We start from the raw sequence: 12,653 nt of genomic DNA, 5'->3' as shown, positions 1-12,653 counted from the left end.
GTTTCATGTCGCGACCCTTCAGCATTATGCGTTGCCCGTGCATAAAATACGATCACTCATGCGTGTGCGTGAATAAGTGTGAATCGGCGTGAGTTAGTGTCAGCGTGCACGCCCGAGAGACAGGACGTGTCTCATAACTAGAGGATTTCAGTATAGGAGTAAAGAGGTTCTTCTGTATAGGGCTCTGGTGAGACCACATCTGGAGTATTGTGTACAGTTTTGGTCTCCTAATTTTAGGAAGGACATCCTTGTGATTGAGGCAGTTCACGAGATTGATCCCTGGGATGGCGGGACTGTCATATGAGGAAAGATTGAAAAGACTAGGCTTGTATTCACTGGAGGTCAGAAGGATGAGGGGGATCTTATAGAAACATATAAAATTATAAAAGGACTGGACAAGGTAGATGGTAAATGTTCCCAATGTTGGGCGAGTCCAGAACCAGGAGCCACAGTCTTAGAATAAAGGTGAGGTCATTTAAGACTGAGGTGAGAAAACACTTTTGCACCCAGAGAGTTGTGAATTTATGGAATTCCCTGCCACAGAGGGCAGTGGAGGCCAAGTCACTGGATGGATTTAAGAGAGTTAGATAGAGCCCTAGGGGCTAGTCGAGTCAAGGGATATGGGGAGAAGGCAGGCACGGGTTATTGATAGGGGACGATCAGCCATGATCACAATGAATGGCGGTGCTGGCTCGAGGGGCCAAATGGCCTCCTCCTGCACCTATTTTCTATGTGTCCGTGCTACGCTGCCTCGGGTCTTTATTCCCATTAAACAGAATTCTTCCAACTTCCGTGGACCCCCAGCTGAACCCATCTCCAAAATAAATTCCAAATGTACCTGCGGCCGCGGGGGGGGTGAATCACCCTGTGTGAGTGTCTGGACCAATCACTGACAAGTTCCGCCCCCCGGCGACGTCATGTCCGTTATTTGGCCTTTCACCGTTACATCCGTTCGGTGAGTTGGCTTTTGGTTATTTGGCTTTTCGACGTTGTTTCAGTTCAGTAATTTGGCTTCCCCTTCTTTGCTTCGGCATCTCGTCCTTCAACGCCACGTCCGCACACGACTCTCACCTGCCTGCATTTGGCCCATATCCATGCAAACGTTTCCTATCCATGGATGATCCTCATGGTAAAAATTCAACATGGTCCTAGCGCAAATAGCACAAAGAAGTTATTTGACTCAAAGTAGTTTGCACATCTTCCAAATTTGGCACAGTTACCCTAGAAGATGTCACAACACCGAGCAAAGATAAGGAATGTATTATGCAGAGTTGGGGGAGGATATCATTGATTTACTCTTCAGACTATCCTCATAGCCAAATTCCATTGAAACACAACCCAAAATCCCTCTATAGGTGACCTCCAGACCTCCACTAGCCACCATGATGACTTACGACTTCTTGAGTAGCATCTGGGTTGAAGAAGAAATACTGCATTACTGTATCCTTGTTCAAAGCTAAGGGCAGCAAAGCTGACTGCAACTTGCAGGGGCATTTTGCTATTCTGTGCAGCAGGGGAAATGTAAAATAAGGAATTACATGCACTATTTATTGATGTCAACAACAGAGAAAGTCTGTTTATTCAACGTGAATTTGGCTGCCCAAGAAAATTGTTACAAATCATCCATGTGTTCTATGATCGCATGACTGGACAAATGCTCTCGAAAGCTAACTCTTCTGGCACACTTGAAATTTTAAATGAAGTGAAGCAAGGTTCCCTATTTGCCCTGGTGCTGTTCAACCAGTTCTTTGTCTGCATTCCTAGTGATGTCTCAAGGGATTTGCCTGAGGAGATATACAACTGTTACTGACTCAACGGCTTGCTCTTTGATCTTCAAATACTGAGAGCTAAACCACAATGCTGGAGAGATTTCTCATCCAGCTACTCTCCATAGAGGACTGTCCCCTGATGGCAACAGTTATATGACCTACAGGTCATTGTTTACTGATTTTCTAATGCAGTCTCTCCATCAACCTCAAGGAGACTGAAATCTTGATTCAACTTGTACCTTATTTCATTGTCAGTGTGCAAGCCGCCTCTATATTCATGGCATTCTGTTGAAAAACATGGACTGGTTGAAATATTTTGCCAGCACATTTCTAACAGTAGTCCCTTGGATAAGAAATTGCCAGCTGGAAACGGAAGTCCTGAATGTACCATCTATTTCTCGATTAAACTAAAGATCAAGTTCTGAAATCGTTTTGAAATATGAACCCCTTATTGGGCAGCATATAAAGAATGCCAAATTATTTCTTATGATCTCCTTCCACTCAATTCAGTGATAAAATGATGATTATTGGGATGCTTAAGCTTACGAATACGACCAAAAAAATAGAGTAAACACAACGTAGATGAATTGAACATAATTTCACAAACCAATCTTGCATGGGGAGCTGAAGAAGCATTGAAGGAAGAAGGGTCATCAAACCATGCAATTCAAAGATAACCTGCAGTGCAGTCCACATTGACTGGCAAGCCCCTTTAAAAATCCCGTGCCAGTGTTGCATGATTTAGCTCAATGACAGATCTTGACAAGATCTAGAGGAATCAGTTTAAAGTGAGATGAATAAACACGGAGGCTGAGCAAGTAAGAAGCTGCAGAGCCACTATGTCAATGATCATCGTTACAAACTTCCTGTTTCCACAGGAAATAAACTTTGTGCATCAGGATTCAAGTCACTGATTCAAATGAGTAGCTACGGAAGATATTTGTGGCAACAGTTATCTTTGTTGCTGATGAATTGCTATTACAGAGTCCTGACCCCCAAATCCACTGATTCCTTTAATAGTCAAAACTCTATTGATAGAGTCATAGAGTCATGCAGCATGAAAACAGGCACCAACGTGCCCTTGCCGACCAAGATGCCCCATCTACACTGGTCCCACCTGCGTGCATTGGCCCATCTGCCTCTAAAACATTCCTATCTGTCCAAATGTATTTTAAATTACCTTATCTTCGCTTTGAATGTACTTACTGACCATGATTTTCTGAATAAAACATCCTGAAATTGCACTGTTATTTTTTGGTTTTACAGCCTGAGGAGTATGCTTCACATCATCTTCTCTGTCAATTACCACAACCATCTATTCTCAGTGAAATCACCTAATTCTTCTAAATTTAAATTAATCTCTCCTCAAATGCAAACCCCTTAATTCCAGGATTAAGGAATTCCAGGATTAAGGAATTCCAGGAACCCGAAACACCCAATGACCCCAGGTTACATCACTGATGATGTGTTCAGGAGCATCAAGAGATGTATTTTATCAAACTTGGTGAATAAGGCTCTTCTTTCCTTTCACAATTTTTATGTGATCTCGCCCCTTTTACATGTGTAGCAAGTCTTACTAATTCTTCAAGTCCAACCTCCTTGCAGTAAAGGCTAATATTCCATTTGCTTTAATCCTCTGAAGGTTGTGTCCAAATGCAAGTTAATGCTGACTGCAAGTCACTCAGAGTTTGATTTTTCTCCATGACAGGCCCTAGCCAGTGAGCTATGCAGAGAAGTTCAAAGCAGGAGAACCTACTTGAAGCGAGCAAAGATGAAACGATTATGCCATGAAGGTCTTTCAAAGGAGTCCTTCAGCAAAGCCCAGTCCGTTGCAGCATCCATCCTTAATATTTCACAAAGTGATCTGGAAGACCTATTGGATCTTGAGGATGAAGAGGTAAGAAATGATTTTGCATATCCTGTTTTCATTCAAGTCAAATCACAAGCAGAGAATTTAATATTGGAGATTATTTGTAATTTAAAAGGAACCATTTTTTAATTTAGTTACCTCATACAAATTAAATTTAGCCTTCTAACTACAATACTTGCGTTCTTACAAATGTCTCATATCAGATCCCGAATATATTGACAATGCAGATTAGCAGATTATGTTGGGGTGGCCCCATCAAGGCATTAGTCCTTCGCACAACCCTTGGGCTGCCATGTTCAGTTTGAAGTTCCGCCCAGGTAGCAGAGCATAAATCTTCCCAGAAGAAATGCTGCCGTATTTGTTCCAGATGTCTGTCTTTTCATGAATGTCATTCTTCCACAGTCTCGCAGATGCTGTCTTCAATTAAATTACCAGGAATTACTTTAATTTAGTTCGTTTTCAAAAGAATGTGTGACCTAGAAATGTAATTGCGTATTGTTATGTTTTTTTGAGCTTTGCATGATCGAATTTTCCAGGAGTGAAGTATTAACAGACATTTTTTGCTTTGTTTCACAACCCTCCAAAAATTAAACAGTGTTCTCCATGGAGTGATTTGCAGTTACACCGTCAGGAACCTTTCTAATCCAAATGTTTATGTAATTCCTTGTGTGATGACGTATTTCAATATTACATGCCGAAATTCGGAGACAAGCATGCGAATCATAGGCCACTCACACATGAACCACAATTTTATTGTAACTGTTAACCAAATCAGTTCCTGAATTGAAGGCAGCACTTGCGAGATTGTTGAATAAAATCAATCAGGAGATATATCTGGAACAAATATCACAGCTTTTATTCATGTAAGATTTATGCTGTACTGCCAGTGCAGAACATCATGCTGAATTGTCCAAAACAAATGCAAAGATCTTTTGAAGGACTAATCCTCAACCGTTTCATGATTCAAACTAGCACACAAATTTTCCTGCCACTTTTGCAGACTGCCACAGAACCTTTGAGAAACTGCCTGCTTATTGTAAAATATGTTTACTGTCACCATAAAGAAGTCTACTGAGTACCACTTCCAGGTCAAAACGTAAACCCCTCACAGTGGGCATTGCAGTTGTGCTTCCAATGGTTTTTATTGTGGACTTGGAACTGGAGCAGAGGTATTAGTGGTACCCAAGAGAGAAAGTACAGAAGGGCTCTGTACCGCAGGCATCCACCCCCCAGCGTCCTCCCATATAAATCTTTCCAAAAAGCAATGTCTTTGCAGACTGACTCACCAAGATGCTTGACAGAAAATTCCATGACTACTCTGCCAGTCGATATCAAGGTCACTGTTACACACAATTTCCTAGCGCAAGGATTATTCCAGGAAACTGCCATGTCTAGTGGTTTGCTGGTTTGAAGTCACTGATGCTTCGGAAAAACGCCACCACTTCCCGATCACGTGCATCAGTGGAGGAGCATTATTGGAGGAAATTCTAAGGGACAAGATTCACTCACATTTGGAAGGGCATGAACTCATTAGGGATAGTTAGCCAGCCTGGATTAAGGTCGGTGAGATCTTGATTTGCCAAATTGATTGAGTTTCATGAGGAAATGACAAAGATAGTTGATAAGTGTGGGATAGTGTATATGTCCGCATGACTTAAAGCATGGCTGGTATAAAAGATTAAGAAATAGGGAACCACGATGAGTTGGATACAAAATTTGCTTGGTCATAGAAGACAGAAAGTAGTGGTTGAGGGATATTTTTTTGACTGGAGCAAAAACAAAACCGTTTTTAACCAGTCATGTCTTACAAGGATCAGTGCTGGAACTTCTGTTGTTTGTAATATAAAAATAGACTTATCTCTCCCATGCAGAGAGCAGACATCAAATTTTGAACAACTCATTCCTTCCCCTTGACCATAACCCCACAGATCAACACAGGGCTACCATTTCCCAGATAGATCTCATCACCACTGATGATCTCCTCTCCACAATCGCCAGCCCTTCCCGCATTGCCCTTTTTTTTAACCCCTTCACTGCCTTACGCACCATTGTTTCTGCCTGTTCCTGCCCCACCAAACTCCACTCCAAATACCTCAATTCTATCTTGATCCCCCTCTTGTCCATTCGCTACTGGCCAACATCTGTGACACCTCACACTCGTCTCATACTTCAAAAACTTTCAACTTCTCGGCACCAACCTCCTCAGCTTTACCATGAACGTCAATTCCCCTTACACCTCCATTCCCCACAATGAAGGCCTTAGAGTCCTCCAGTCCTTCCTTGAACAGACATCCAATCACTTCCCTTCTACTATCACTCCTCCATGTGGTGAAACTTGTCCTCGCCCGTAACAACTTTTGACTCCTCTCACCGCAAGTCAAAATGTGTAGTCATGATCCCCTGCTATGTCTGTCTTTTCATTGGGAACATTGAATGTTCCTTGTTCCAAACATAGCTGGGATCAATCCCCACCTCTTTCTCCACAATATCGGTAACCACATTGGGGTTGCCTTCTGTAGAACTCATTCATTATATCAACTTGACAACTAATTTCCACCCTGTCCTCAAAATCATTTCGACCACTTGGCATCTCTCTTCCCTTTCTCGATCTCTCTATTTCCATCACAGGGGACAGACTATGCACTGATGTCTACTATAAAGCCACTGACTTCCACAGTTTCCTTGACTACACATCCACCCACCTTGCCTCTTGCAAAGATGCCAACCCTTAGTCTCAATCTATCCGTCTTTTCCACATCTGCTCCCAGGGAGAGGCTTTCCACTCCAGGTGTATGTAGGATATTGTTAGTGTGCGGGGATCACTGGTTAGCGCAGGCTCAGTGGGCGGAAGGGTTTGTTTCCACGCTATATCTCTAAACGTAACTAAAACACTGACGCTAGCAGTCAGATGAGCTCACGTGATATATTTAATTTACAGTGGTAAGGGAGTCCAGGACCTCATGGGGCCACTGTTCCTTCCCATCAGAGCACATGTGCAATGATGCTGGCGATCTCTGGTTTGTCCCAGCAGCTTAGTCCTGGTCATCGATGGAGGAGGCATGGCTTCAGTACAGGTTTCTTCCTGACAGCTCAGTTTTGTGCTTGAAAAGGCCACACTGGCAGTCTCTAGATTATTCTAGCAGTCCGTCTTTCTCTGTGTGCATGTGGGCACAGTCGCACTGGTGACAATAAAACCACCATTGGCAAGGTCAGTTCCCTCATGATAAGCAGTTCCTTCCTTTAAATATGCTTGCAAATTTCAAAGAACTACAAATCTTACAAGAATTCATCAACTGGCTCAATCAATATGTTTTCAATGGGTAGGAAGGAACTGCACTTGCTGGTTTAAACCCAAGATAGACACAAAATGCTGGAGTAACTCAGCGGGACAGGCAGCATCTCTGGAGAAAAGGAATGGGTGATGTTTCGGGTTGAGACCCTTCTTCAGACTGAGAGTCAGGGGAGAGGGAAACAAGAGGCTTGGAAGGGTAAGGATCTGAAAAAGACAGATCAAAGCAGACGATGATCAAGGAAATGTAGAATGGTTCATTGTTGGCTGAGAGGAAGGTGACAACGAGGTATCCAAACAGTAAAATTAATCAGGACATTGAAACTAGTCAGAGAACTAGGATGGGGGAGGGACAGATCGTCACAGAGACACCACGATGAGTGCACCTCAAGTCACGGCAACCCTTTGCCACGCAAGCCCAAGAGCTGCTCTGCACAACACCGGCTGACGCTTCTAAGGCCGCCTGGGTCAAGATGAGATGGAGAGACCAGTGGAAGTCAGCGGAACCATCTAGGCTACACCATTACATCAATGACCCCATGGACGTCCCTGGCCAGGACCTGCCCCGAAAGCAGTGGACAACCCTCAACTGCTTGAGGACAGGCATCGGACGCGATGGGGTAGCGATGAAGAGGTGGGGCCTCGTGGACAGCGAGCGCCTCCTGCGAGTGTGGGGACCCAACACAGACAGTGGAGCACATCGTCACCAGTTGCCCCAAACACCGGCCACCAAATGGTGAACGAGGTCTGGTTGACCTGGACGATGACACGTTGGCCTGGCTCGCCTCAACGGAGCTGCAGGTCTAAAAGACATACGACAGAAGAAGAAGGGGAGGGATGGAGAGATAGGAGAAATCTCAGAAAAGACAATAGAATGGCTGCATTTAATTGTAATTTCTCGATGTGTGCAATAGCATGGAGGCACTGCTGTCACTAACACTTCAGCGTCAGTCTATTCTCTAAGGAGACAGCTCCAATGATGGAACTGTTTTGAAAGTAAATCAATTGATTCTCAGGGTTTGATCTCTCGGAACACATTATTGCAAATGGGCTTAGGGAGATTTAACTTGACTTATTTGGGTTATTAACATGCAAGTTACACCCAACCATTTTTTTGAAGGAAACCTCTATGTCCATCAAAAACAAAGACAGGCCAAGGCCAGGGTCAGTATATGAAAGCCTGCATCTCCTATGAGTGTTGTTAAGGGCCTGTCCAACTTACGTGTCCTTGGCACGCAAATTACGCGACCACATGGTCACGTTGAGGCGCACGGGCATCGTATGGCCTCTCGGGGCCGGTCCCACTGAGAATCGCGGAAGGGTATGTAGTTGTGCGCGACATCGCGCGGGGCTCCGAAATATTTGTAGTGAACAAAATCTTCGCGCGCCAACGGCCTGTCGCGGAACTGACAGCCAAAGTGGGACAGGCCCAAGACCCAGGCGCGATGCAACGTCTCACCTTCAACAGCAGCAGAAGCAGGCAAACGATCGCCGAACTCGACCTGGGGCTCACGGCCGTTGTGGACCGGATCCGCCCCCACTTCTACTCCCAAGAAAATTGAAGATAGACACAAAATGCAGGAGTAACTCAGCGGGACCGGCAGCATCTCTGGAGAGAAGCAATGGGTGATGTTTCGGGTCAAGACAATTCTTTTCAGACTGAAGAAGAGTCTTGACACGAAACATCACCCATTGCTTCTCTCCAGAGATGCTGCCGGACCCCTGAGTTACTCCAGCTTTGTGTCCATCTTCAAATTACGTCACGTGCTCCAGATGGCTGTGCAGACGCATGTAATCACACCCGACCTTCGCGGGACAGTCGCGGCTCATCGCGACCACGAGGTCGTGTAATTTGCGTGCCAAGGGCACGTAAGTGGGACAGGCCCTTTAACCTTCTGCTCCCTCGTAACGTGGTTATACAATAGAGCCAACCGCATCATCCCAATCAATGTGTACTGTAAAGACACTGGCCACAAATCTGCTTTCAAAGATGAGAAAGGACCTTCCCTTGTGTTATAATGAAAGCAAATGCCTCAGCATCTGTTTCTTTTTTAATGTTTGGTGATCACGTTGCAGGGGATCTGTCCGGTTTGACTGCTCATCACTGGCCACATTCGCTCGCCCTTCTCACCCTTATGAGGTTTTCTTCATGCTTGTGTGTTTCTCGGTTAGAGCCTGATTGAAATGCAGAATTATGTTTGTGCTGAGGTGAGTAATGTTCACCAGGTTACCTTGTAGAGCATTAGTTCCCTTTGCTCCGTGAAGACCAGATGGAACATTATGAATGCATAAGCACTGTTGACCATCTGTGCCACAATGAGACTCGGAACAGGGAAGATGTTTGTTTTAAATAATCTCCTACAAAACTGCACCCGTGGCATAAATATCTTGGTGAGACTTTTCACTATTGAAGTGGTATTTTAATATCCTGTACTCTGCAATTGTGGTGAAAAGAGATTTAACTTATTTGTGGGGCAGTGGGCAGGATTTGGTCATTTTATTTCTTACAATTTCCACTTTCTGAGTATTAAGACATGTTTGATTTTCCATTTGAGATCCATCATAACTATCAGGAAGCATAAAAATGGGGTGGGGTTTTTTTAATGAAATTTTTCAAAGGTACAATATAGTATGTGCCAAGAGAACGGGAGAATCTATAAACGGAGGTCCACACATGCAAAATCACCACATCCAAGCCCTGTAGGGAAATCAAGAGGAATAGCCCTGGAGTGATTTTCAGAATGTAGTACTACAACAGGAAACCTTTGAGACAAACAGCTAAGTAGCTTTTAAAATAAAACCAGATGAATACAGGCCGTACGAAGCTTTCCAAAAAGGGTGGTGGCATGACAGGATTACACAAAAATTAATGTGAAATAATGTGCGCGCTGCGCACATCGTGAGCACGAAGTGTGAAATCCCTCAATGCCAGGGTCCAGGGCCCGCTAAAGGGCCCTGGAGACTCGGGTTTTAGATGCTCTCTGATGCATTCTGAACATTATTTTTGAGCATTTTTGCACCAAATTTATCACCAATATTTCAGAAATTAACAGGAATCTGAGAGGTAGCTTTTTCACACAAAGGGTGCTGGGTGTATGGAACGAGCTGCCAGAGGAGGTAGTTAAGGCTGGGACTATCCTAATGTTTAAGAGACATTTGGACATGTACATGGATAGGACAGATTTAGATGGATATGGGTCAAACGCGTGTGAGTGGGACTAGTTTAGATGGGACATGTTGGTCGGTGTGGGCAAGTTGGGCTGAAGGGCCTGTGTCCACACTGCATCATTCCATGACTAAAAAGTTAAGAAGAAAAATGAATGTAGATAAGTAGAGCAGATTTGAAAGAGGAGTGAAATGTAAAGGCAGAGAGAGGTTTATGGGTGGAAAGGAACATAGGAAAGGACACAAAGTGCTGGAATAACTCAGTGGGTCAGGCAGCATCTGTGGAGAATATGAATAGGCGACGTTTCACAGAGTGCTGGAGTAACTCAGCGGGTCAGGCAGCATCTCTGGAGAACATGGATAGATGACGTCACAGAGTGCTGGAGTAACTCAGTGAGTCAGGCAGCATCTCTGGAGAAAAGGTATAGATTATATTTCGGGTCAAGACCGTTCTTCAGTAATATTCATGATGTGACATGCATAGACATTCCTGAATGTTACCCAAACCATCGTGAGCTACTTTGTTACGGTGCTTGCCCTCTCCTATAATGTCTCTGCTACCTTGGGTGATGCAGGACAGGAAACAAGCTTTGGGACATGGTGTGAAGCTGTTGCCGTCTGTCCCAGCCTGGTAAAAACCTGGATGGAGTGGATGTGGAGAGGATGTTTCCACCAGTGGGAGAGTCTAGGACCTGTGGCCACAGCCTCGGAATTAAAAGACATTCCTTTAGGAAGGAGATGAGCAGGAATTTATTAAGTCAGAGGGTGGTGAACTGTGGAATTCATTGCCACAGACAGTTGTGGAGGTCAAGTTAATGGACATTTTTCAGGAGGAGATTGATAGATTCTTGATTGATAGGGCCTGTGCTCCATGAAATAGAGTCCCAGCCTACTCAACCTCTCCCTATAGCTCTGGCCCTCTAGTCCTGGCAACATCCTCATAAATCTTCACTTCCAGTTTGATGACATCTTTCCTATAACATGGTGCCCAGAACTGAATACAATACTCTGAGTGTGGCCTCACCACCTTCTTCTGCAACTGCAACATTACCTCCCAACCTCTATACTCAGCCTGACCTGCTAAATTAATCCAGCACTGTGAAATGTCACAGAAGAGGGCAAGATTAGCAAATTTGCTGATGATACAGAAGTGAGTGGTTTTGCATATAGTGAAGATGGTTGTGAAAGATTGCAGCAGGATCTGGATCAATTAGGTGGGCAGAGGAATGGTTGATGGTTGCACGGTTCCTTGAAGGTCGTGTCGCAGGTACATCAGGTGGTCAAAACGTATTTTGGCACTTTGGCCTTCATCAGTCAGAGTATTGAGTATGGAAGTTGGGAGGTCATGTTGCAGTTGTATAAGACGTTGGTGAGACCGCATTTAGAATATTGTGTTCAGTTCTGGGCACCATGTTATAGGAAAGATGTCAAACTGAAAAGAGTAGGGTTGTGTCGTCCACAAACTTGAGAAGCTTGACAGAGGTGTCTGTGGAGGTGCAGTCGTTGGTGTAGCGAGAGTAGAGGAGAGGGGAGAGTACGCATCTTGCGGTGCTCCTATGCTGAGCGTTTGTGGGTCCGAGATATGCTTTTCCGTCTCACATGCTGCTTCCTGTGTGTCAGAAAGCTGGTGATCCACCAACAGAGGGGTTCAGGCACAGTCAACTCAGAAAGTTTGGAGCGTAGTAGCTCTGGCACAATGGTGTTGAATGCAGAGCTAAAATCAACAAACAAAATCCTCGCATAGGCTCCCTGGCGGGCCCAGATTGACTGCGTCATCCACAGATCTATTGACCCAATATGCAAAATGCAGAGGATCCAGCAGAGGGATTGTGATATTTTTCAGTTTGGCACAAGCCTTTCATGGGTATTCATGACTACAGAGGTCAGTGCAACAAGCCTGTAGTCATTAAGACCAGTAATCCTTACCTTTTTGGGTACAGGGACAATAATGGAGACTTTCAAGCAGGCAGGGACAGTACATCTTTGCAGGGACTGGTTAAAAATGAGTAATTGGGTGTGAAGTGGTGATTGGAGTTGGGGTGGGTGTAGAAGGGCCCAGTTTTTGCAGACTGAGGTCAGGCTGTGAGTGGGTGTGAAGTGTTGGTTGGGGTGGGAAAGGGTCCACTCTTTTCATACTGGAGTCTTGCCTTACGTAGGTGTAAAGTGGTGAATGGGAAGGAGAGGGTGCAGGGTTCATTCTTTGCAGACTGGAGTCAGGCTGTGTTTGTTGGGGAGGGGGTACCAGAGTTACGTTTCTGATTTGCAAACCTGCAGTAAAACTCATTCAGGTTGTTCGTCAGCTGAAGATTGTCCAATGAGCAGGGGGCTTTCCTCTTATAGCTGGTGATTTCTTGTATGCCCTTCTAAACTGAAGAAGAGTCACTAGCTGAGAACTTGCTCCTCAACTTCTCAGAGTACCTTTCCTTGGCAGCTCTGATTCCTCTTCTCAGCTCTTTATCGATTAGGCTATCTTTTAACTCTTTAACGATTAGGCTATCGGCTTGACGCATATTTGACCCCCCCCCCCGATCTCGAAATGGAAATGTTACATCTGTATATA

At 44.6% G+C, this 12,653-nt stretch overlaps 1 protein-coding gene across 6 annotated transcripts in view; it reads left to right on the top strand.

The window, feature by feature from the left end:
* Nucleotides 1-12,653, top strand: part of cntln (centlein) — a 392,762-nt gene that overhangs the window by 346,372 nt on the left and 33,737 nt on the right. For all 6 annotated transcript variants that reach the window (XM_033018258.1, XM_033018259.1, XM_033018260.1 and 3 more), the window contains exon 25: nt 3,478-3,666. In XM_033018258.1, the coding sequence (XP_032874149.1) occupies nt 3,478-3,666 (189 nt within the window). The remainder of the gene's footprint in view (nt 1-3,477; nt 3,667-12,653) is intronic.

Source organism: Amblyraja radiata, chromosome 3 (genome assembly GCF_010909765.2).
Source record: "Amblyraja radiata isolate CabotCenter1 chromosome 3, sAmbRad1.1.pri, whole genome shotgun sequence".
NCBI classification, from domain to species: domain Eukaryota; kingdom Metazoa; phylum Chordata; class Chondrichthyes; order Rajiformes; family Rajidae; genus Amblyraja; species Amblyraja radiata.
This window is presented reverse-complemented; position numbering and strand designations above follow the sequence as displayed.